Here is a 25,368-nt window from a genome sequence, read left to right as displayed (position 1 = left end):
GCTTTTCACACAGGACAAACAGTATGTAAAAATGTTCCTTCTATAAAAAGTAGTCATCTGGGAAAATGGTTTCTTGGTCTTTTGACTAATACTATTCTGAACTTGCAAATCAGCTCTTACACAAGAGTTCATATTGTCTTTTACCCATACCTTTGGCTGACCTTTGTTTTAACATTTCAAAGGTTCTATAGAAAACCTTTTTTTAAAATGATACTTATGATATGCATCATATTCCTCCTCATTCTTCAAAGGGCAATTAAATCCTCAGTCCTCTCTGGAATCTGTTATGATTTATCCAAATTAAGAGTAATCTTCAGTTTCTACTAATTAGCACTCTTTCTGGTTGTAATTCTTTAAATCTAAGACATCGTGGATTTTTAAGATACACCACCATTTTTGTACAGCTAAGAAAGGAAAAACTCTGCCTATTTATTTTTACAATGCTTTCTTATAATTTAGAATTTTAGTTTTATACCTACTGAAAGAACTCTTCTAGAATTATTTAGATAAAGATTTTTGTTTATATCATACCACTTTCATAAGGAAACTAAAAGTCAGAGAAATCCATTAAGGAATTCTTTTTCATATTCAGAATCTGGTTTTTCTGAGTCACTTTTCAACTCAGTGTTGTTGATGTCACTGTTTTCTTAAATGGTACCATTCCCTGGATTATCAAGACTATTTGTGATGTTGAACTTCATAAAAGAGTGATTCACCATGGTTTCTGAGATTTTCTGTTTGTCTATTTGCAAATTTTATGCTGACTCTATATTGATCTTAGTAAAAGATGTCCACAAAAGGTTTTCAGACAATACTCAAGGCTCATCTTCCTTCCTTCCTCAAAAGGTTTTTAAATAGTCTGTTGACTGAAATATTGATGGTTAAAAATTGTCTAGTCTGTCATTAGGAAAGTGCTCCAGTTTGTATATATGCAGTCAGTGACAACTAGATCACAGCTGCTACCAAGCCATAAGTGGTTATAAGATGACATTGATTTTAGCAAAGATCCTGCTGTCAGAGGTGTTAAAATATTGTGAATCTTGGAAGAAATATGACACTACTCTCTCCCTTTGTATTTCTTGGAATTCAACTAATATTCCACTTCTGTGAACCTCTAATTAGCTCCTAGGACTTTGTTAGTACTGTTTTCTTTGAAATCCAATAACACCTTTTAATTTAATTAAAAGGACAAAATAATAAGTTTGCATGAAAATAATCCATGCACACAGTTACAGAAACTTACTATAATAAAGCACAGCAGTCCCTTTCCCCACTCCCTTCACTTTGTTATTCCTGGTTTTGAGAACAACTGACTTGAACCATTTTTGGTTTTAGCTTTTCCTTTGGCTAACTCTGTAAGGCTAAATAATATGCTTATACTGACTTTTTTCTTTTCATTTATAACCTTTAAATAGATACCATGGTAGGAAGGAATTTATCTTAATAATTTCACCTTTCTCTCTTTCTCCTCCATTATAACTATATTAATTTTCTGACATCTTTTATTGGTTACATTTAAATTCCACAACCTTTTTTTGTTTCATTCACTATAGATAGTTTCTCTTGACTCATTACTTCAAGAGGTTGGGCTATTTCCACCCTTTGCCTTCTCACCATCTCTCCTTTTATAATTATACCACCCCAATTTTTTTATACTACTCCAATTTTGACAACTGTACAGTGAGAATACTGATGATATTTATGTTTAATATTTGTAATTAAGTCTTTCATTTTTGTCTATTGATTAGGCCAAAAAGTTGAAAAATCAATAAATAGCAGCATTAATGCTTTTAGAACTTTGTAAATATTACTCATCACAGAACCAAGAAGAGTCCTAGAATCGTATTTTGCTCAATATGACTTCTAAGCCACCCAGTGGAGAATATTCCTAGAATCAAGGTTAAAGGGATCTTCCTTCTTTCAAATGGATTAATTCCAGCGTTTGCTTAAAATTGTGCCATATTTTATTTCAGTTCATATTTAGATCAGGACTTTTTTAAAGCTTTTTTCCAGCTAACTTATTTTTTTCTTCTAGAAGATTTATGAGTCTTATTTATTAATTCTTAATTTTCAGTGTTTTACTCATTCTCTTTATTTTTTGGCATCCATTCCATTCTTTGTTTTGAAGTCTATTTTGAACTCATTCTTATTTGGACTAGTGGCTTCAATTTTAGACTATGACTTTCTTTTTTCCCTTGTGTAATTCTGATTTCTTGTTTTATTTTCAAATTTTTGCAGCTTCAGAATCGCAGTATGTTTTGAGCTGCCTTGCTTTATCCTGGCCTTTTCCTCTCAGGGCTCACCTGTACTCCACCTGCTATCTGGACAGGTCATTCTCAAGACTGCAGAGCCATCAATTGGCTTGTAGTCAAGCTTTTCAGGATCCCAAATCCCCAGTCCTTTCCTGGTTTACTCCTCATTTTGTTGGAATACATCATAAAGTTACTCCCGAGAAAGAGATTCACAGGATGTAAATTTTCTAAGTCATTGTGTTGTTTAAATTTATTTGTTTTGTTCAGATACTTTCTTGATTGGCTAATAGAATTTTAAATTGCAAATAATTTTTCATTGTCATTCTAGATAGCTTTCTGTAATTCTGTGTTTTGAGATGAAACATTTGTTTTAATTAGGTTCTCATTGCTTTGGTTATTTTTTTCTTCTCTGGAAACTCTTCTTTTCTCTTCTGCAATTTTTAAATGGTATGTTTAGGAATGGAGTTTTGTTTTCCATTCCTTTTCCTTGGAAGTTGCTAGATTTTTTTTTTTTTTTCTCCAGTTTAAAGACTTGAGTCTCATCAGTTCTGGGAAATTTTCTTATATTATTTCACTGATTATTTTCTCTTTAGTCTGTTTTTCTGGAAATGCTATTGGTTGGTTATGAATCACTGATCTGATTCCCCACTCTCTACCTTGGGGAGGAATTAATTATGCAAATGTGTTTAAATAAAAGAATGGTTGTCTTATGTAAGGAAGAACAATATGATCTATTTGGTCACTTAACTCAGTGAATCAGTTGAATTAAAGTGAGTCAAATCAATTATTGGACTGAATTACTTAGTCACTAGTCAGCTCAGTCAAAACACTTAGTCTAGTGATATGTGTATTTGTGACATACCCTGATTATGAAATTGCCTTTAGGTTTATTCTATGAGACAATGTTGTATCAGAAAGAGGTAGCATAAAAAAGCTGGGAGGACTTTGCACACATTTAATACCATTAGATAATGAAGATGCCATACTGAATTGGTTTCTAGAAATCCTTAAGATACATTGTGGGATCAAGTGTGTCAAGAACCAAAATTCTGGTGAAAAACTCAGAGTCTGACAAACAAATTTACCAGACTACAAAATGGTAATACTCACCCATCTTTTTCCTAAGAGTCATTTAAGTTGCGAACTAAACAAACGTGTTTTTCTGTTTGCTTGTCACATGCTACCAGTTTTCAGATACAACTTATAAGACGTGTTTCTCACTTAATACTTTATAATATTCTTTGTGATCAAGCTGTGATTTCTGTTTTAAACTAAAGCCTCTCAGAATCATAAGCAGCTCTGAAAGGGATTGTAGGGATGGTCCTTCAGTCTGATAAGGAAGCTGAGATCAAGAATAGTGATATCCCAGGTCTTACACCTGATTAATCAAAAGAGCCTCAATTGGCATCCAAGACTTCTGATACCTAATTCAGGGCTTTTTACCTCAGATTAATTTTCATATAGTGAACTGAATCCCAAATATGAGATAATAAAAAAGACTGGAACACCAAAAGCCTTTAATGTTTCCTTATAAATCTAAGGTAAATATGTTTAAATTACACTCTCATTCGATTTCATGACATAGTAGTAAAAATAATCTTATTCGTGGTATATTTCAAATTGGATAGAATTCATGGGAAAGTTTGTCTCTGAAGTCATCCCTATCATCTGCATATATGAAGCCATCAAACTCTCCTTGAATTACCGATAAGTTGCTAATGTGAATATTGTGCGTGAGCTAAGTCACTTCAGTCATGCCCAACTCTGCGACAGGGGTTTCCAAAACTATATTGCAAAAATTTCTCTTCATTGGAAATAAATATGCAGTTCATTACCTATGCTATAATCATTCAACTTTGTGGTATCATAATAAAGATAAATACTTTAGGAAATAAAAGGAATTTAAAAATTGAGCACACATACACACAAAAATGAAGAGTGTGATATTTATGATATTAGGTCAGCTGTACATATTTATTTGGCATTGTGAGCTTTTTTTGTTTAGTGAAAAATTCAGTCTCATCTATGATACCTGTCTGGTTTGTCATGTCATAAAGGAACATTGCCATTTTTTTGATTAAGCCATATATGAATGTATTGCTTATGTTTTAACTCTGTAAAATAGCATGTGCATAGGAATGAACCTAAAACTTACAGTTTTACATTCATGTTAAATGCTGATACTGATTCAGAGTATTATTAAATAATTCTTAATTTTAATCCTTTTCCTTTTATATTTTCCCATAGATGGCTTGTGTATATGTCATTTTTTAAATTTGTGTGTGTACTGGTTTTAGATTTACTGTTTTTTAGGTGTACTTCTCTGAAGATGATTTGTCAAAAATTCTGTGTGGCTTTGTTACATTGGGGTAAGTTATTTGCTTTTAAAATGTCCATATATGAGGTAGAGATTTTACTCTTAGAGCTGTTGTTTCGTTTATTGGCTGACTAAATTTCCCATTTCCAGTTATGAATTCTCTTGCCCTTGTTTAAAGATGCAAACGAAACAAAAATGGAAGTGTGAAAATGAAAACTCTTCCCAACCTCCTGGAAACAATATGATGGGTATCCTTCCAGAAGCATACCCTCCCCCCAGCCACACACACACACACACACACACACTCATATCTCCAGTTACAAAAATAGAATTGGTCTGTCTATTCTGTATTTTTCTTTTTCCTGCTTAACGATTTTCCAGTTTATCCTCATAACTTTTCTTGTTAGTGTTCATTAATATACTTATTTATTTAAGGATTGCATAACAATGAACTTTATGAATGTACCTTACATTATAAACTTATTTGAACAATTCCCATTATTAGACATTTCTTTTTCTGTAATAAATTATGCTACATTGAAATTCATATACATACATCTTTGTGTATTTTGGAGAGTATTTCTATAGATTAATTTCTGAAGAGGAATTTCTATGTTGAATAGTAAATATGTTTGAATTTGATAGGTACTGTGAAATCTCCTCCAAGCTCTTTGCCTTTTGCAGTCCAACATGAGTATGTAAGTGGTAGCTCAGACAATAAAGAATCTGCCTGCAATGCAGAAGACCCAGGTTCAATCCCTGGGTCATGAAGATCCCTGGAGAAGGGAATGGCTACCCACTCCAATATTCTTGCCTGGAGAATTCCATGGACAGAGGAGCCTGGTGGGCTACAGTCCATGGGGTCACAAAGAGTCGGACATGACTGATTAACACACATTTGATTGCATTTCTGCCAAAGATACGCGTTATCATTCCTTTACTTGGAAATAAGGTATAATGACATTTAAATATTTTGATTTTATTTAGCAAATGTAGCATTATTAAATTAAAAATATGTATATATCAGATGATCATCAAAACTTTAATTCTGTTTATCTAGGACTGGTTTACTTGGCGATAATATTTAAAATAAATGGCTATCATATAGAATAACAGATTTATTCTAAAATGGAAAAGAAATGTCATTTAAAGGTATTCCCCATTATGATTCTGGTAAACAATGACAAGATAATGTTATAAGGGGATATTATCAAGGGATTGTGTATGCCTTGGGAATTCCCACCTTGACTACCACCAGAAGATTATGTTCAAAAATTAAATGTATACTAGTCTTCCTCCTACTTATTGCAGGAATATCCTGGAGAGAAAGCATTCTTTTAAAATCTTGTGTTTTAACTTTCTGTGAAGCATGACAGGCTTCTGTTTGAAAGTAATCATACAATGCCAGTAACTTTTGAGTATATAGATATGGTTTTCTCAGGTCCACTTGGATTTTTTAAAAATAGTGAATACCACGGTACTGCATGGTCCAAGGTTAGTGGAATCTGCATATGCAGAGAAGTTGTGCATACAGAGGAACTGTGTATAGGGAGGGCCAACTACAAGTTATATGCAAATTTTCCACTGCTTAGAGGGTCAATGGCCTGAACCCGTGCATTGTACTATTCTCAATGGTTTCTTACAACATTCTATAAATATTTTTATTTTCTTTGAACTCAAATCATCTGATTTAGATTGTGTTCCAAGTCTTTGAAATTAAAGTCAGGCTGTCTTTAGGAAAACCCTTTTTTTTCCCCCTAGCAACCATTACCTGTGTATCAACTGGTTCTGAGCATCTCTTTGGTTCCACTAGTCTTTAAAGGTGCCCTGAGAAGCTTTCCTATGACTCTTCTTTTTTTTTTTTTTTAATTTATTTTTTTAAATTTTATTTTATTTTTTAACCTTTACATAATTGTATTAGTTTTGCCAAATTACACATACTATTGTTTGTCATTGTAGCCAGCTATGTAGCTACAGAAAATATCCAGAATAATTCCACTGTTACAGAATTCAGAAAAACTGGACCACAAGGGACTATCAAAGAAAGATAACACTCTCTTTTATATTTTCTAATTTTTATTAGGTTCCATGGTAATGTTTTACATTGGTTTTTCAAAAGGTTTGTGGTTTGGTCAAGTTTTGTGAATCAGAAGATGTCTGGGGCCTTAATGTATAACATATGACAAAACATATCATATGATAACATAAACTTATGCCTTCAGATGAATATTCTGGACTCCTTGCCATTTAGGGTTCATTTTGGGGGAAAGAAATATCATTTGCAAAGGAAGCATGTAAACAAAATAGAATCATCTTTTAATTAGGCTGATTCAGTAGTTACCATGTGACATTCAGTATTACATTTTAATTTTCAAATACTTTGAGGATTTTAGGCTAATTTCAGTTTAGTCAACTGAATCTTCCATGTGCAGCTAGAGAATATAATGTTTTTAATTAGTATTTATTGTTTTGTAAAATGAAAGAAACACCCTAATTTCTTTTTAGTGAGAAGTTCTAATTTCAAAAACACATGTTAGAAGGATTGAGTCCAAAGGACCACAATTGCAGTGACGATTCACTTTTGATGATGTTATGATACCTAATTGTTCAGTGTAGGAAAAATAAAATTAGTTCATGATAGTCCTTTTTACCTTAATTTTTATATCTGATACATATTTCTATTAATATTTATAGAATGCTCTAGAAACCAAAGTTAAGAGTCATTACTTGTGTATTTGAATATTTTTACATGTATTACTTTTGTAATTTAGAATAGCACTTTTGTGAACTGATTTTAAAAATTTCTGTTTTCTTACATTTTAACATTTACCATAATCCTTCAAAGGTCTCACTCTATAGACGCCATGCAAAATTCTTAGAATTCTCATTCTGCATTGCTTTGTATATGAGGCAGCACAATTGTTGGATGATTAGAGTAACTTGTAAAAGAAAGAATTATGGAGAATTAATTATTTTATTTTCAAACAATTATTTAAAAAACAAGTATCACTTTTTTTTTTTTTTTTCGAGTATCACTTTTAAGGTTTTCTGGAAGGGTACAGGTTTATAAAATTGTTCTTAATTTTATGGGTGAGTGATACATTATCTTTAATCAGCAGTGAATGTTTCCTGTAAGAAGTTTGTCATTGTTCATCAATTATTGGAGGATACTAAGGACATATCTTACATGATGTTGTATATCTGGAGAATCATGGGCATATTCAGGAAATCATCCAGCTGTTCTGATGTTGAAGACAGACCCTTTCTAAAATCACTCATTGAAAGTAGTGTTAACATTTTGGCATTATTCTCCTTAAGAAATATTAAAACAGCACTTTAATATTTGCTTATATAATTGCACATCCAGATGCCATTAGGCTGGAAGTCCATTAGAGTAATTTATTTATTTTTTTGGTAAAGGAAATTGAATTTAGCTGTAATTTACTTTCATTAAAATATAAATATGAATTGTTAGATTAATGGGGTAAATGAAGTGCGAATTTCCAAAAAGGGTTGCTAAAGAGTCAAGTTATCTCCATAAGTAAATGTACCCTCTTAAGTATAACACAGTGTTCAATGGAAGCACAGAGTTATGCATTAGGCATTGATTGAGCACTTAGAAAGTTTAATAATAACTATTGAGAACTACATCATTTACTCTTAGATACTTCCTATTGATATCTTAATCAAAATGATTAATTGCTTTTCTCTGTGTCTTTTAAATGTCCTAACAGAATTTATTTATGTAATAACTGCATTTAACTTGGCATATCCAATTACTCCCTGGAAATTTAAGTTGTCTTGCATGCCATCAAATACAACATATGACTTCCTCTTTCCTCCTGGAATCTCAAAGAACACTTCAAATTTGAATGGACGTTATGAGGCAGTTGTTGAAACTAAGCTTAATTCAAGTGGTACCTACTTATCTAACTTATCATCCAGAACAACTTTCCACTGTTGCTTTTGGAGCGAGGAAGATAAAAACTGCTCTGTATATACAGACGACATTGAAGGGAAGGCATTTGTTACAACAGTAAATTCTTTAGTTTTTCAGCAAACAGGTAAGTATTTTAATGTTCCAAGCATTAGTTGTTACTTAACTATATTGGATAAAATATTTTCATTCCCTGAAACTTGTGTGAAATAGATGTCTCTGGATGTGATTCTGAGTAAATATTACCATTTTATATTAGTGATAAAATTAGGATTATCATGTGACCAAACTAATAAGTCCCCAGTTATTTTATGTCCCATGGAAATAAAAATGTAAATGAGGGAATTTTTTAACCTTAAAATATATTTTTATAGTCTTCTAAATTTGCTTTAAAATAAAAAAGTGTATCTTATTCTTTTTAAATAGATAAAATATCAAATGGCAGATAATCCTGTTGAATCAAATTCTGAAGCAAGTAAGGAATCTCAGTAGCCAATGCATATATTTTAAATCACTTTTTTCCTGTTGTTTAAGTGTAATGCATACTGAATGTAGCTAGTGTAATTAATAATTTTGCATCTGGAAATATAAACAACAAAATTATCTCCAAGCCTTCTGGAAGAGCTAAATAGAACAGAGACAATTGACTTAGCACCATAAACATCTATAATATGAAAATAAAGGCATATATCAATATAGTACTCCTGTGTAGGGTTCATCAGAATTTCTCAACCTCAAAATTTTTGACATTGTGGGCCAGGTGATTCTTGGTTATGGGGGACTGGTTTGTGCGTTATACCAGTGACTCAGTGGTAAAGAATCCACCTGCAATGCAGGAGACACAGGAGCCATGGACTTGATCCCTGGGTTGGGATGATTCCCTGGAGAAGGAAATGGCAACCCACTCCAGTATTCTTGCCTGGAGAATCCCATGGACAGAGGAGCCTGGCGGGTTACAGTCCATAGAGTCACAAAGAGTCGGACATAACTGAGCTGCTAAGCTCAAGCACGGGATGTTTAGAAGCATCCCTGGCTTCTACCCAGCTGATGCCTGTAACACTCACTCAGCAGTTGTGACAATCAAAATGGATCTCCAGACTTTGCCACACGTCCCTTGTAGTGCCAAAGCACCACTGATTAGATGGAAGAAATAGTTTGTTGAGATCAGGTTAGGAGTAAGGATAAAGCATAACTGTTCAGTAAGATCAGAGTTTTAAAACAAGTTAGAGGTAATACTGATCTTCCCTGGTGGCTCAGACGGTAAAAGCGTGTGCCTACAATACCTACCATGTAGGAGACCCGGATTCAATCCCTGGGTTGGGAAGATCCCCTGGAGAAGGAAATGGCAACCCACTCCAGTATTCTTGCCTGGAAAATCCCATGGATGGTGGAACCTGGTAGGCTACAGTCCATGGGGTCGCAAAAAGTCGGACACGACTGAGCAACTTCTCTTCAAATACTTCCTAGTGTCTCTGTCTTTAGGCATTTAATTTTAAATGAAGCACTTTTTTTAATTTGTAAGGGAGCTTAACTTCACCATTCCAGTGATTGTTGGATATATTAAGAATGGACTTAAAATATGAAGGTCCTTGTGACTAGCCTTGAAATGATCAAAAAATGTTAGCACTTTTTTCAGTTATCAAGTGAAATGATTATGATGCTGCAGATTTTAATTTATGTATAGAGAAGGCAGTAGCACCCCACTCCAGTACTCTTGCCTGGAAAATCCCATGGATGGAGGAGCCTGGAAGGCTGCAGTCCATGGGGTCGCGAAGAGTTGGACACGACTGAGCAACTTCACTTTCACTTTTCACTTTCATGCATTGGAGAAGGAAATGGCAAACCACTCCAGTGTTCTTGCCTGGAGAATCCCAGGGACGGGGGAGCCTGGTGGGCTGCCGTCTATGGGGTCGCACAGAGTCGGACACGAAGTGACTTAGCAGCAAGGGCTATTAACTAGTTAGTTTATTGAGTTTAACTTTGTGTAACTAAAGTTACTAGGTTAAGTGGTGGTTACTGAGGATTTCCATGTAATTTTCTGCCACATGGGCTATTTACTTTATAAGGCTCAACTGATGCAAAGTCACTACTAGCTAGAAATTCTCCAAATGGGGAAATATGTTAGTATTGCTTAAGATACTTTTGGTGTTGTATTAAATTAGTCATAATTTTTAGCTGTTGCTGTGCCTGCTTTCTAAATTACAAATCACCAATAGTTTATCAGGTGAATTTTTCAGTATACAGTGAAATATACTCTCTTTATTTGTATGTGGGGCCTATAATATTATAATAACAAAAATTTAAGATATGCATCTTATTGGTGATTCCAGTGTGAATCACCATGCTTTACCGCTAAAGCAGACACAGAAATGCTACACTAAATTTGTTGTACTTTGATAGTTCATGGTCTCTTGTCTCTTGGAAAGTGGGGATGAACTGAACTAGGTGAGTTTTGGGGTCTTCTGTCCTACATAAGTGGTTCAAGATTTTAAAAAATTTGAGAAACAATAATTGAATTTAATTCTCTTGCTTTATGAAGAAGGAAACTGAAGGCCAAAGGGACTAAATGGGCACAGGCATATGACCAATTAGAGCTTGTTCTTTTTCTCTCAGAATGGACAGTGGTAGTTGTATCAGAACACTGGTGAATTTAATTTAGCCCTTCCCTTTCATTGGGCTGTTCAGAATGGTTTTTTCAGATTTAATTTAGTTTATTTTTAATTCAGGTGCAAACTGGAACATACAGTGCTGGATGAAAGAGGACTTGAAATTATTCATCTGTAATATTGAGTCATTATTTAAGAATCCTTTCAAGAATTATGACCTTAAGGTCCATCTTTTATATGTTCTGTAAGTACCAAATAAATAAAATTTGACATTCCCATGACACAATTTTTTTTTTCTGAAATACAAGAGCTTCCATATACAGAAGTAGATTACAAAAGCTCTCCTATCCCTATATTTCCTTTTATATCAGTGTACATTTCTGTATTTTTTGTATGACTTTCTCCTCCCATTAGATTTTCTCTTTTCTCCTCATATTGGTTCAGGTAGCAAGACATTGTAGATGTGGATGGGCATATATTTGCAAAGAAGTGTAAACTCAATTCAGGAGTCTTAGGTATTTGACTGAAGAAAGGGGGAAAGTTTATATTTATTTTTCTGGCAGATTTTTCTCTCATATTTGATCTTTTTATTGTCTTGAAAATGTGTGTGCTTAATATATGTTTGTGCTTGGTAGAAAGCCACAACAGTGGTTTCGAACAGCCATACTTACAATTCTTACAGTAAATAGGTCATTCAAATTTTTCTAATAATTCCAGTGATAATACCTACTATTCCTATTTGAATTAAAATAAAATTGTTTGGCTGTGCTGTGCTAGAAACTGTCCATATTAAGATGAATAGAGACAGAAAGCAGAATGATGGCTGCCGGGGACTAGAGGAGGGGTAATGAAGAATTCTTGTTTAAATGGGTATAGAGTTTCAGTTTGGTAAGATGACAAAAGTTCTGAAGTTGAATGGTAGGGATGGTTACCCAACAGTGTGAATGTACTGTCACTGAATTTTGTACACTTAAAATGGTATATATTGTGTACATTTTACCACAGTAAAAAAATTTAAAGAACACAGATGTCAACAAAAGGATGTATTCAGACACTTTGCTAAATGTGTGTTTTACTTCAACTTTTTAAGATAACTGGAATGGTTGATTTATATATTTCTTCTCACTATTTTGCCATATGTTGTCCTATGTATTTTTAGACTCTATTGTTGGATAGATCTATGTTCGTAACTGTTACATCTTCTTGATATACTTTCCCATTAACCTTACACAACATCATTCTTTGTTTTGCCTCATGCTTTTAATTTTGAAAATGTATTTTGTCTTATATTTTTAAAAAGAATAGTTATAGTCTCTGCTCTTGAGCCATTCATAGATTAGTGATTTGGACAGATATGTACAAATATGTCTCAAAATAGGGTTTGAGTTTTAGTGATTACTGATGTGGGAGCACAAGACTGATGTGAGAGCCTCAGGTGGGGAAGTCTAGTGTGCTAGTGGGAAAAGAGAGGAGTGAAGGTTTCCCTAGGAAGGAGACAGCTGACTTGAGATTTCAAGGTGAGTGAGCTAATAACCAAAATATGAAAAATTTCTTGTATAAAGGTAAATAAGACAAATTTTAGAAGAAGCAAACTACTATCATCCTTATTTTTCTACTGATTATCAGACTGTAGTTAATATTTACAACTTACGTTAAATGGCTGGACTGATTTTTTCTTTTGGCCCTGCCACGTGGCTTGCAGGATCTTAGTTCCCTGCCCAGGGATCAGACTAGTGGCCTCTGCAGTGGAAGTGCTAGTCTCTAACCACTGGACCGCCAGGGGATTCCCTGAACTAATTTTTAAAGTCACCCTAGGAGTAGAACAGATAAGACACCCCCTGCTGTCTCATCTGGACATTGAGTGTGATAGTTTTCACCTCTGATGCTGATCACTGGATAAGTCTAGAAGTCCCTGCAAACCCCTGCTGCTTTAACAAGTGCAGGTCTCATTAGGGCCAGTGTCTTGAATGGGCGTATCTGATTGGTGAGAATGTGCTATGTCTATCTGCCAGTGTTTCAGTCTAACAGAAGAGTAGTTTTTCCAGGCAGATGCTGGGGGCAGCTAGTAGATAAATGTCCACAACAGAAATGACTGAGCTGCAAATCTCAAGAGGCCCAAGAAGCTTAGCTGAGTAGTGAAATAGGGAAGGTGGAGGAGTAATAGGCAATGCACAGCCAAAGGAGAGCATCTAAAGGATGGGAAAGAATGAGCTTGCTTCTAGTTTATAGAAAATGACCCAGCAGAGAAAGAAAAATTGAAGGTATGGTAGAAGGGGACACATTGAATATTTGTGACAGAGAATGAATAGTTGAATAGGCAAATTCCAGAAAAAGAGCACAGATGAAGGGCTGGTCTTAGAGCAAAGGAGACTCACCACAACTTCTGGGTCTTGAGCGGAGAAAGGAAGCCCTGTGGTTGATGAGGATATATTCAACCTCTGGGGCGTAAAGTTTCCTGCTTTATTTAACCAAAACACATTTTAGCTCAGAGAAACTAATTCCTTTACAATGAAGTACATTTTTGTGATGATCTGAATACTTTGGTGGTGATCAAAATCTCACTAGGTGGCATTTGAGAGAATTTCAAATATTATCAGTGAAGTAGGGTAATGCGCCCAGTTTGATAGCTCTATGACCATGTGTAAGGATTTATATTTTATAATGTGTGGGCCATAGTTATGTCTGGAGGTCTGCATTCTATGAGAAGAATATTATGTGTGAATATATCAGAGCATTTCAAAATTGCATAGTAAATTAGGAATAGCTGAGAATTTAAACTTTAGTCAGCTAAGTGGTCATTGGTCTGTTCATCTAGATGGACCCAGAAAAATGAGAAAATTATGATATTAAACAGATTTTTCAACTTGCTCATATGATGAATTTAGTAGATTCTTTCAACCTTCTTTTATTTTGAACTCAGGTTTCTAAAAATATCAATATAGGAAAACCTGTCCTATTGCATACCATTTGAGAAATGTCTTGGTTTTTTTTTCTTTCCACTTATTAAATGAAATAATTTTTATTATTTTTGGCCATACCATGTGGTGTGTGGGATCTTTATTTGCCAGCTGAGGATTGAACCCTGACCCCCTGAAGTGGACGTGTGGAGTCTTACCCCTGGATTGCCAGGGAATTCCCATTTGCCACTTTATTTGTACTCTTCACTGTATGATTTGGTTAATATGTCCATTTTACCAACTCTCACATGCTGTTTCTGTCTTGAATGGTATTTTTGTGTACATCTTTGGGCAATACATCTCCAAATAATTTAAATAAGACTCTTCAGCTCAGGAGAAAGAACTGACCAATATAACAGATGAAACCTCTATGGAATAGGAAATCTATAATGATGATTACTATAGAAAAGTTTTTCATCAAAAGCACCTCCCTAATGCATTAGAGAATTCACAAGAGAACTCTTTCAAATTCTTCTGTGTGTAAATAAGTATATATTTAAAGGGAACTAAAATCTTGCATTGTTTGAACTCAGATATTAATGTTTGTCAGAGAATCCAAAGTACAGCATGACAGATATTTGCTATTTTGAAATTTTCTCTTAAACCTAGGAAGGAAATCCTCTTCTTCCTTTGTGAAGTGCCTGTGAGTACATCAGACACTGAACTGAGTATAGGGAACAGCGTTAAGCAATTCAGACTCAACCCTGCCCTCTTGGACCTAATAGTAAAGATAAAGAACATAAAGTTTGAAAATGCTGTGATATAATACATATGGGGACTTGCAGAAACATATGCTAGAAGTATCTGTTTAGATTCTAAGTGGGGAGAGAAGAATGAACCAGGGAGAATGAAGAGCATTTGCAATAAAACACAGTCAAATAAAGACATTTGAGAACTTGAAATTCCCAAATGTGTGGTTGGGAAGCTGGGGAATGATGAGAAAGCAAGGTGGATAAATAGGCAAGGGTGATGGAGTTTGGACTTTTGTAACTGCTAACACCCAGTTTATTTGTCTCTTCAGAATCACTCTGTCAGCATTCTCAGTGATTTCAGCACCCACCTGAATGGTCTTCAATTTCTTCAAAGCTTTATTTTGACTCTTATTTTCATCACATCTAGTTCACCAATTCTCATGGATCTTGCCACTGCTGATAAGCTGGATCTTTTTTATAATTTCAGTTTCAAGGATCTACTCTTTGACCACCTCTCCCCCAGCCCCTTATATTAGGCCTACTCCCTTTATTACCTCAGCCTCCTGCAGTCTAAGCCAAAGTGTTTCTCTCACAAGATCACACAGCAGCCTGGGAATCTTACTAGGGTTCACTCCATTAGATAAAAGCCCATAGAGCTCTTAGAAATAAACTCTTCCCTGCCTTCCCTTTGATTTTTGCTCAGAAGCCATTTCTTAGTTCTAACATTGTTTGCCAACTGGAGAGGCTGAGAATGTTACAACTCTCAAGTACTATTAAAAATTCTTTTGTCTAACAGCCCTTTCTCAAGGAATCTCTCTCCTCTTGCAGCAAGAAGGAACAAGAGGCACTTTCAACACTTGTTTGGAAATTGCCTGGAGAGAGATCACCAGTTCAGTAGGCACCTTCTATTCTGTCCACAGAACCGCAGATGTGTTACATAGCTTTCGGCCACAACATAAGGAAGACCCCATTTCCTCCAGTCTCCAATCACATATTTCCCACTTCCTTTCATGTCCTCACTGGCAGTGTCCTTAAAATGTAGACTTCTGCCAACAGTCTATTCAAGGTATTTCAGGCTTTCTCCACATGCTTCTCCAAATACTTCCAGCCTCTCTCCATCACCTAGTTTGAAAGCCACACCCACTTTTTTAGGTATTATAGCAGCACCCCACTTCCAGGTACTGGTATCTTCCTTGGCTATCTATGCCATATAATAAATTACCCCAAATTTAGTGGCCTAAAACAAAAATCATTCATCATTTCATAGCTTCTGTGGGTCCAGAACCCAACTGCAACATCTGGAGACATCTGCCTCAATGTCTTTCACAAGGCTTCCATGCAGATGTCAGCTGGGACTGCAGTTATTTTAAGGTTCAATTTTAGGAGGATCTGTTTGCGAGCTCACTCCCTCGGCTTCCAAGTTCCTCAGGGACCGCTGGTTAGAGCGCCTTTGTCTCTCCCTGGCTTTGACAGGAGGCCTCCCCCAGTTCTTTGTCTCATGGATTCTCCATAGAGCACATCACAGTATGGCAGCTGGCTTCCCTTAGAGGGAACCTGAGAAACTCACTGATGATCTTGCTTTTGGTTTCCACTGGGAAAATGGGAGTGGGGGTGTGAGTTCTCGTTTTCGCTTTTCTCACCAAAATCTATCAGCTTGCTGATGTCTGTGCCTGTGCAGTTTTCCTTGTCATCTTTAACTGCTAATGTGTTCCAATATAAAATGAACCCTTTCTTCTGTGTTTTGAGTCCCATCCCGTGTTGTCACTCAAGGAATTTGTTCTTGCAATTATTTCCTCTCGTTCCTGCATCATCAAGTTTTCCTGTCAGCCAATACATATGCTGCAATAACTCTCATTTACTTTTCAATTTATGTTTTAAATGGAGTATAATTACTTTACAATGTTTTGTTAGTTTCTGCTGTACAGCAATGTGAATAAGCTCTAATTATAAATATACCTCCTCCCTCTTAAGCCTTCCTCCCACCTCCCCATCTCACCCCTTTAGGTCATAACAAGCTAAGCTCCCTGCTATATAGCAGCTTCACACTAGCTATCTCTTTTACACATGATAGTGTATTTATGTCAATGTTGCTCTCGCAATTCATCCCACCCTCTCCTTCCCCTCCTGTGTCGACAAGTCCATTCTCTATGTCTGTCTCTATTCCTGCCCTACAAATAAGTTCATCAGTACCATTTTTCTAGATTCCATGTATGTGCATTAATATACAATATTTATTTTTCTGTTTCTGACATAATTCACTCTGTATGACAGACTCTAGCTTCATCTAAATCATTACAAATGACTCACTTTCATTCCTGCTGCTCAATTTCATTCCAGATTTTTATGGCTGAGCAACATTTAATTACATATATATATATACACACACACACACCAAATCAATAACTCCCATTTAAAATATGGATTTCCTTGGTCACAAATTTCCACCAAGTAATTACCCAGTTTCACTACTGCCTTTAAAGAAAACCAAGTTTTGAACTATGTGAATACAGTCTTCAGAAGTTAATATAAAAAGGTCAACAAAACTGTCTTCTGGCCATAAGGGAATAGTATATTCTGGAATTACTCCTCTATTATAAACAATTAGAAAGCCTGATAAAAGAAGAAACATCTATTTTCAGATAATGGACAAAGTCAAAACAGAACAGTGATTCCTGAGAGAAGGAAACAAAGCAAGTTCTATATTATTAATGTTTTCTGGGCTGGAGGCAACTTCCAGGTCATGATACAAGGAGGGGGAACTCAAACAGAACCCTACAATATTGCTGAACTGAGGAGACAAGAGAGAAGAGTTCAGAGTAAAATGGGGCTTGATTAATGGAGCAGAATACTCAAAGTAGAGAGGTACAGAGAAATTAGCATATAGTTCAGTTCAGTCGCTCAGTCAATTCTGACTCTTTGCAACCCCATGGACTGCAGCACGCCGGGCCTCCCTGTCCATCACCAGCTCCCAGAGTTTACTCAAACTCATGTCCATTGAGTCGGTGATGCCATCCAACCATCTCATCCTCTGTCGTCCCCTTCTCCTCCTGCCTTCAATCTTTCCCAGCATCAGAGTCTTTTAAAATGAGTCAGTTCTTCTCATTCGGTGGCCTAAGTATTGGAGTTTCAGGTTCAATATCAGTCCTTCCAATGAACATTCAGGACTGATTTCCTTTAGGATGGACTGTTGGATCTCCTTGCGGTCCAAGGGACTCTCAAGAGTCTTCTCCAACACCACAGTTCAAAAGCATCAATTCTTCATCACTCAGCTTTCTTTATAGTTCAACTCTCACATCCATACATGACCACTGGAAAAACCACAGCCTTGACTAGACAGACCTCTGTTGGCAAAGTAATGTCTCTGCTTTTTACTATGCTGTCTAGGTTGCTCATAACCTTTCTTCCAAGGAGTAAGTGTCTTTTAACTTCATGGCTGTAGTCACCATCTGCAGTGATTTTGGAACCTAAAAAAATAAAGTCTCTTACTGTTTCCCCATCTATTTGCCATGAAGTGATGGGACCAGATGCCATGATCTTCATTTTCTGAATGTTGAGCTTTAAGCCAACTTTTTCACCCTCCTCTTTCACTTACATCAAGAGGCTCTTTAGTTTTTCTTCACTTTCTGCCATAAGGGTGGTGTCATCTGCATATCTGACGTTATTGATATTTCTTCTGGCAATCTTGATTCCAGCTTGTGCTTCATCCAGCCCAGCGTTTCTCATGATGTACTCTGCATATAAGTTAATTAAGCAGGGTGACAATATACAGACTTGATGTACTCCTTTCCCTGTTTGGAACCAGTCTGTTCCATGTCCAGTTCTAACTGTTGCTTCCTGACCTGTATACAGATTTCTCAAGAGGCAGGTCAGGTGATCTGGTATGCTCATCTCTTTCAGAATTTTCCACAGTTTGTGGTGATCCACACAGTCAGTGGCTTTGGCATAGTCAATAAAGCAGAAATAGATGTTTTTCTGGAACTCTCTTGCTTTTTCGATAATCCAATGGGTGTTGGCAATTTGATCTCTGGTTCCTCTGCCTTTTCTAAAACCAACTTGAACATCTGGAAGTTCATAGTTCACTTATTGTTGAAGCCTGGCTTGAAGAATTTTGAGCATTACTTTACTAGCGTGTGAGATGAGTGCAATTGTGCGGTAGTTTGAGCATTCTTTGGCATTGCCTTTCTTTGGGCATAGTGTTTCTTTAGACATAGTGTTATTTAATCAAGAAGCTGTATGCAAGCCACAATGCTAGGCTCTGTGAGAAGTACTTTCTATTCTTTTGCTCTTACCTTTTTTTCTTTCCTTCCCCTTCTCCTTTTCCTTCCTTCTTTCCCATCAAGATGGACTCACAGATTATTATTTTATTTGATGAGCTATACAAATTATTATTTTGTTTGATGAGCTATTCAGTTACTATTATTATTTATTTTTTTGATCACACTGTCCAACATTTGCTGAGGTGGGGCTTATTTAAACTGGCTTCTGTGTCCTTTTGATGTTTTCCATCTATCTTTTTTTTTTTTTTAAATAGGACTCCTTACTTTCTAACACTACAAGAAATTTCAGTTTGATTTTATGCTTTTCCTGCTCTGACACTGGAATCGGCCATTTCTCCAAGGAGCCCTGATTCCATTTTGTTGGAGAATGATGTTCACAAAGTGGTGTCTGGGGGCTAAATGCTCACTATTCCTTGAGTGGCATTGTTTCTAGGCCCCCTTAGTTACAGAGTTTGTTATATGTATGCATACACACAGTACACACACAATGTGCATAATACACATAATACTCAGAAATCTGTATTTTTGTATCTCTCTGTATATACATAACAAAAAAGTGTGTGTTCATACTGATATCTCTTGTTCTAGTTCAAAACTGCAGGATCTATTCTAGCAGTGCTTTTCTTTTCTTGTAACAATAGTGACTTCAGTCATGAAATTAAAGACACTTGCTCCTTGGAAGGAAAGCCATGACAAACCTAAACAGCATATTAAAAGACAAAGACATCACTTTGCCAACAAAGGTCCAGATAGTCATAGCTATGATTTTTCCAGTCATCATGGATGGATGTGAGAGTTGGATCATAAACAAGGCTGAGTGCTGAAGATTTGATGCCTTTGAATTGTGTTGCTGGAGACGCTCTTGAGAGTCCCTTGGACAGCAAGGAGATCAAACCAGTCAATCCTAAAGGAAATCAACCCTGAATACTCACTGGAAGGACTGATGCTGAAACTGGCAATACTTTGGCCATCTGATGTGAAGAGCCAACTCATTGGAAAAGACTCTTAGGCTGGAAAAGATTGAGGGCAGGCCTAGAAGGTGGGCAACAGAAGATGAGATGGTTAGATGGCATCACCGACTTAATAGACATGAGTTTGAACAAACTCCAGGAGATAGTGAAGGACAGAGGAGCCTGGTGTGCTGCAGTCCATGGGGTCACAAAGAGTGGACATGACTTAGTGACTGAGCAACAACAAACACCTTTTTCTAGAAGTGAGAAATCATGCTTCCCTTTCCAACAATATGTTACCTAGTTGCTTAGTCCTAAAATACACACAAAGTAATTTTGGAATAGCTAAGCCATACTGCTGTAGGAAACAAAGAGTACAGTGTACAGTAACTAGAGTACAGTGTCTGTGTTGACTCACCTTGCCTTTGCCAATGCTGAAGGTTGCATGATTGAGATACTGTGCAGTTAACTAGGGTATCCCCTCCCCTTCCACTTCACATGGTTATGTTGTTAACTTGATATATATTTAGGTCCCTTTGCTTTTGTTTGTATTCCTTTTTTCTTTTTTTCTTCCTTCATCTCCTCCTTGTTGATTTTCCATTTGTTTGGTAATATCATACAACTGACAAGTACTTTGTGTTATACAGAATGCTTCTTAAATTTGTCTCCTTGATGAAATTTGTCAGCTTCTCACCTGGACCTAATTCATGAGGTCTGGGCTGAGTTTGCATTTCTATCAAGTTCCAGATGATGCTAATATTATTGGCTTGGGAACCATACTATGAGAACCTCTGATCTATGACACTTACTAAAAACAGATTCCTTGGCCCCAGATATATTGAATTCCATGGAGGGTCCAGGAATCTAGTTTTAAAAGGCACCAGGTGATTTTTATGATGAAACTAGTCTGAGATGCTAACCTGTCTTTTGAAATTCCTTTTGATGGGTAAAGTAGACTTTTGGGAGTAACATTTGTATAGGTTACCAGTCTGAAATTTAAAATGTGACTTGATTAAATTATTCACAAAACTATGCTAAATTTTCCAGTTATTTAATGGTTCACCAACTATGTTTTGCTCTCAGTTTATGTCACAGTAAAGAACACTCATTTGGTGTTACTCCTATAATAATTTAGTGTAGATCTTTCTTAGAGAAGTTTTAAAATATTGATAGAAAATTTTGGGGGGAAATAAGTAACATGACCAAAGGTTAGAGGATAGAATGTGCTTTCTATAAACCACTGTGACTAAAAGATGAAATTTCAGTACTAATTATATACCTAGCTTCTGAGTAGAAATATTGCTTGAATTGTGAAATTTGCAAAGGAACCAAATTTAAAATTATTTGACAACCTTTTCATTATTTTCACTTGCAAGTATCAGTTCAGTTTAGTCGCTCAGGCGTGTCCGACTCTTTGCAACCCCATGAATCACAGCACGCAAGGCCTCTCTGTCCATCACCAACTCCCGGAGTTCACTCAGACTCACGCCCATCAAGTCAGTGATGCCATCCAGCCATCTCATCCTCTGTTGTCCCCTTCTCCTCCTGCCCCCAATCCCTCCCAGCAACAGAGTCTTTTCCAATGAGTCCACTCTTCGCACGAGGTGGCCAAAGTACTGGAGTTTCAGCTTTAGCATCAGTCCTTCCAAAGATCACCCAGGGCTGATCTCCTTCAGAATGGACTGGTTGGATCTCCTTGCGGTCCTCATATATAGAGGGATTAAATAAATAGTGGCACTAAATTTATGTGTGTGAGTACTGGCAATGCATAAAATATTTTGCTGAATAAACATTTTTCAAGAATGTCAGAAATTCTTAAGTTTTGATTATTTTAAGCCAATGTATTGCTTTCTTATTTTAAAAATTTGATCACCATTTTGATTTACACTACTTTGAAATTTTGATAATTTACACTACTTTGATATTATCAAAATTTTAAAGTACCTTTTAAAACTCTGTTTTCTTCTTTGAAATAATTTGATTTATTTATTTTATTTTTGGCTGTACTGGGTCTTTGCTGCTACGTGTGGGCTTTCTCTAGTTGTGGTGAGTGGAGGCTTCTCTTGTTGTAGATCATGGTCTCCAGAGCATGAGGGCTTTAGTAGCTGGGGCACACAAGCTTAGTTGCCCCATGGGATGTAGAATCTTCCCAGATCAGGGATTGAACCCATGACCCATACATTGGCAGGTGTATTCTTAACCACTGGACCACCAGGGAAGTCCTTGAAGTATCATTTGATGTATGTAAATACTTAAAACTTTAAAAAATCTTTTGGAAGATAAAAGAAGTTCTTATGCTTACTTTGACAAGTAACAAGGCTGTATAGTCCAGGTTTCACACAAACTTGGAAAAACTGCTCTAATAAATGTGAGAAATATCTAGTGTTTTCCTCAAGGAAAAAATAATTCAAAATAATTCTATAATTTTCTAATTTTCTGAATTTTTGAAATATTAACAATTCAGATTATAATTATTCTTTGGTTGTGGCCATTAAAATCTTTACTAATCCCTTAAGTAAAATGATAATGGTAACAGTGAACTTATCTTGTGATTATAAGGCATCTTGGGTGTAATGAATTGAGTACTGAACATGGAAGCATGAGACTTAAGATGAATTCCAGTCCATGTTCTCCCTGAGCCTCAGTTTTTTACTTGTAAAATAGGTAATATTAGTTCCCTCATAAAGTGGTTTGACGGAGAAGGCAATGGCACCCCACTCCAGTACTCTTGCTTGGAAAATCCCATGGACGGAGGAGCCTGGTGGGCTGCAGTCCATGGGGTCGCTAAGAGTCAGACACGACTGAGCGACTTCACTTTCACTTTTCACTTTCATTGGAGAAGGAAATGGCAACCCACTCCAGTGTTCTTGCCTGGAGAATCCCATGGATGGGGGAGCCTGGTGGGCTGCCGTCTATGGGGTCAGACACAACTGAAGTGACTTAGCAGCAGCAGCAGCTGCAAAGTGGTTTGAAAAATTGAAGTAGATAGTGATCCTCAAGATGTTTTGTGTGCATTATAGATGTGCTAAATAGTGAGATTTGATGGTATATTTAATGTGGTTTCTATATTGTTGTGTTCTTTTTTCATCAAGTAGTCACCAGTTCAGTTCAGTCGCCCAAGTCGAGTCTGACTCTTTGTGACTCCATGGACTGCAGCACGCCAGGCTTTCCTGTCCATCACCAGCTCCCGGAGTTTACTCAAACTAATGTCCATTGAGTCAGTGATGCCATTCAATCATCTCATTCTCTGCCGTCCCCTTCTCCTCCCGCCTTCAATCTTTCCCAGCATCAGGGTCTTTTCAAATGAATCAGGTGGTCAAAGTATTGGAATTCAGCTTCAACATCAGTCCTTCCAATGAATATTCAGGACTGATTTCCTTTAGGATGGACTGTTGGATCTCCTTACAGTCCAAGGGATTCTCAAGAGTCTTCTCCAACACCACAGTTCAAAAGCATCAGTTCTTCAGTGCTCAGGTTTCTTTATAGTCCAACTCTCACATCCATACATAACCACTGGAAGAACCATAGCCTTGACTAGACAGACCTTTGTTAGCAAAGTAATGTCTCTGATTTTTAATATGATGTCTAGGTAGGTCAAAACTTTTTTTCCAAGGAGTAAGCCTCTTTTAACTTCATGGCTGCAATCACCATCTGCAGTGATTTTGGAGTCCCCCAAAATAAAGTCTATCACTATTTCTACTGTTTTCCCATCTATTTCCCATGAAGTGATGGGACCAGATACCATGATCTTCATTTTCTGAATGTTGACCTTTAAGCCAACTTATTCACTCTCCTCTTTCACTTTCATCAAGAGGCTCTTCAGTTCCTCTTCACTTTCTGCCATAAGGGTGGTGTCATCTGCATATCTGAGGTTACTGATATTTCTCCTGACAATCTTGATTCCAGCTTGTGCTTCATCCAGCCCCGCATGTCTCATGATGTACTCTGCATAGAAGTTAAATAAACAGTGTGACAATATACAGCCTTGATGTACTCCTTTCCCTATTTGGAACCAGTCTATTGTTCCATGTCCAGCTCTAACTGTTGCTTCCTGACCTGCATACAGATTTCTCAAGAGGCAGCTCAGGTGGTCTGGTATACTGGTAGTTAGCAGTAGGGAGTACAAAATGTTTTTGGCCTATAGCTGGGATAGAAAATCTTTTTTTTTAAAGGTGAAGATAATAAATATTTTAGGCTTTACTCTCCGTTCTCTCTGTATCACAACCTTGTGGTCATAGTTACTAATGAATGAATTAGTAAATGAATGAGCATGACTGTGTTTATCGACACTTAAATGTGAATTTTATATAATTTCCATGATTGTGGAATATTCTTCCTTCTTTTTTTAAGCCAGTAGATAATGTAAGAAATGCTTCTTAGCTCATAGGCTGTACAAAAGCAATTGTATTTGGCTTGTGGGATACAGTTTCCTCACCCCTGAGTTTCATGATGGGATTATCTGTTGGAATGATTTGGGAAATTACTGTGTGGAGATTTTTCCTAAAAACCCTACAAATTATGAAATACTATGATATATATTGTATAGTACATGTATTCTATAATACATAATCATTATATATCCTCATTATAAATATATACTATGCATATTTTTGTGTATACTGAAATTATAAAGTAAATGAAAATGAGATTTATTAAATAGAACACAGCAGTGAAGTGGTAGAGAAACCACAGAGTTAATCTCTTTAGGAATCAGCCCTATTCTATAAATATCCACTGTATTTAGAAAAAAATGGCATTGGTGAGACCATCTAAAGTAAGAGTATAATTCTAACTTTTCTTCTTATTTTACAAAAGAAAAAAATCATCAGAATTTCCTCTTAAAAATATTGGTGGGGAATATGTTTTCTGTTCAGTTCTTTTTTGCCTTAAAATTTGGAAGTTTTTCAGTCAAAGCATAATACAAGCTACAAGCATATATCTGACATAAAATACTGCAATTTATTTAATTTGTTGCATACTCTTTTGATAAAAACTTTTAATATTTTAAAAACACATAAAAACCATGGTGCGATATTTTTAAAAATCACATTTTATTGGAATTGTTTAAAGGTTTAGGTGAAGTTGAAAGTGCTAAGTCATTCTACCTTCAATTCAAAATGGAATTTTATGAATGTATAGCATTTTGAAATTTTCAAAAACACTTTTTTGGCACAGTATTTTTATTTTAAGGTAAAGTTTGCATATAATAAAATGCACCTTAAATATAAGGTTGATGAATTTTGAGAAGTATGTTCACCTATGTAACCAATATCTTAATCAAATACATTGCATTTCTCTAATAATTAATGATGTTGAACACCTTTTCATATGTTTTTTGGCCATGTGTATGTCTTCATTGGAGAAATGTCTGCCCATTTTT

The 25,368-nt window shown here is 36.0% G+C and overlaps 1 protein-coding gene across 2 annotated transcripts in view; it reads left to right on the top strand.

The window, feature by feature from the left end:
* Positions 1-4,571: 4,571 nt before the first annotated feature.
* LEPR (leptin receptor) overlaps positions 4,572-25,368 on the top strand; it is a 70,347-nt gene continuing 49,550 nt past the window's right edge. For both annotated transcript variants that reach the window (XM_055586929.1, XM_055586930.1), the window contains exons 1-3: positions 4,572-4,621; positions 8,304-8,633; positions 11,233-11,356. In XM_055586929.1, coding sequence (XP_055442904.1) covers positions 4,582-4,621; positions 8,304-8,633; positions 11,233-11,356 — 494 coding nt within the window. In that variant the 5' untranslated portion in view covers positions 4,572-4,581. The remainder of the gene's footprint in view (positions 4,622-8,303; positions 8,634-11,232; positions 11,357-25,368) is intronic.

Source organism: Bubalus kerabau, chromosome 6 (genome assembly GCF_029407905.1).
Source record: "Bubalus kerabau isolate K-KA32 ecotype Philippines breed swamp buffalo chromosome 6, PCC_UOA_SB_1v2, whole genome shotgun sequence".
Lineage (NCBI taxonomy): Eukaryota > Metazoa > Chordata > Mammalia > Artiodactyla > Bovidae > Bubalus > Bubalus kerabau.
The sequence above is the reverse complement of the archived record's forward strand: the minus strand, read 5'-3'. Positions and strand labels throughout refer to the sequence as shown.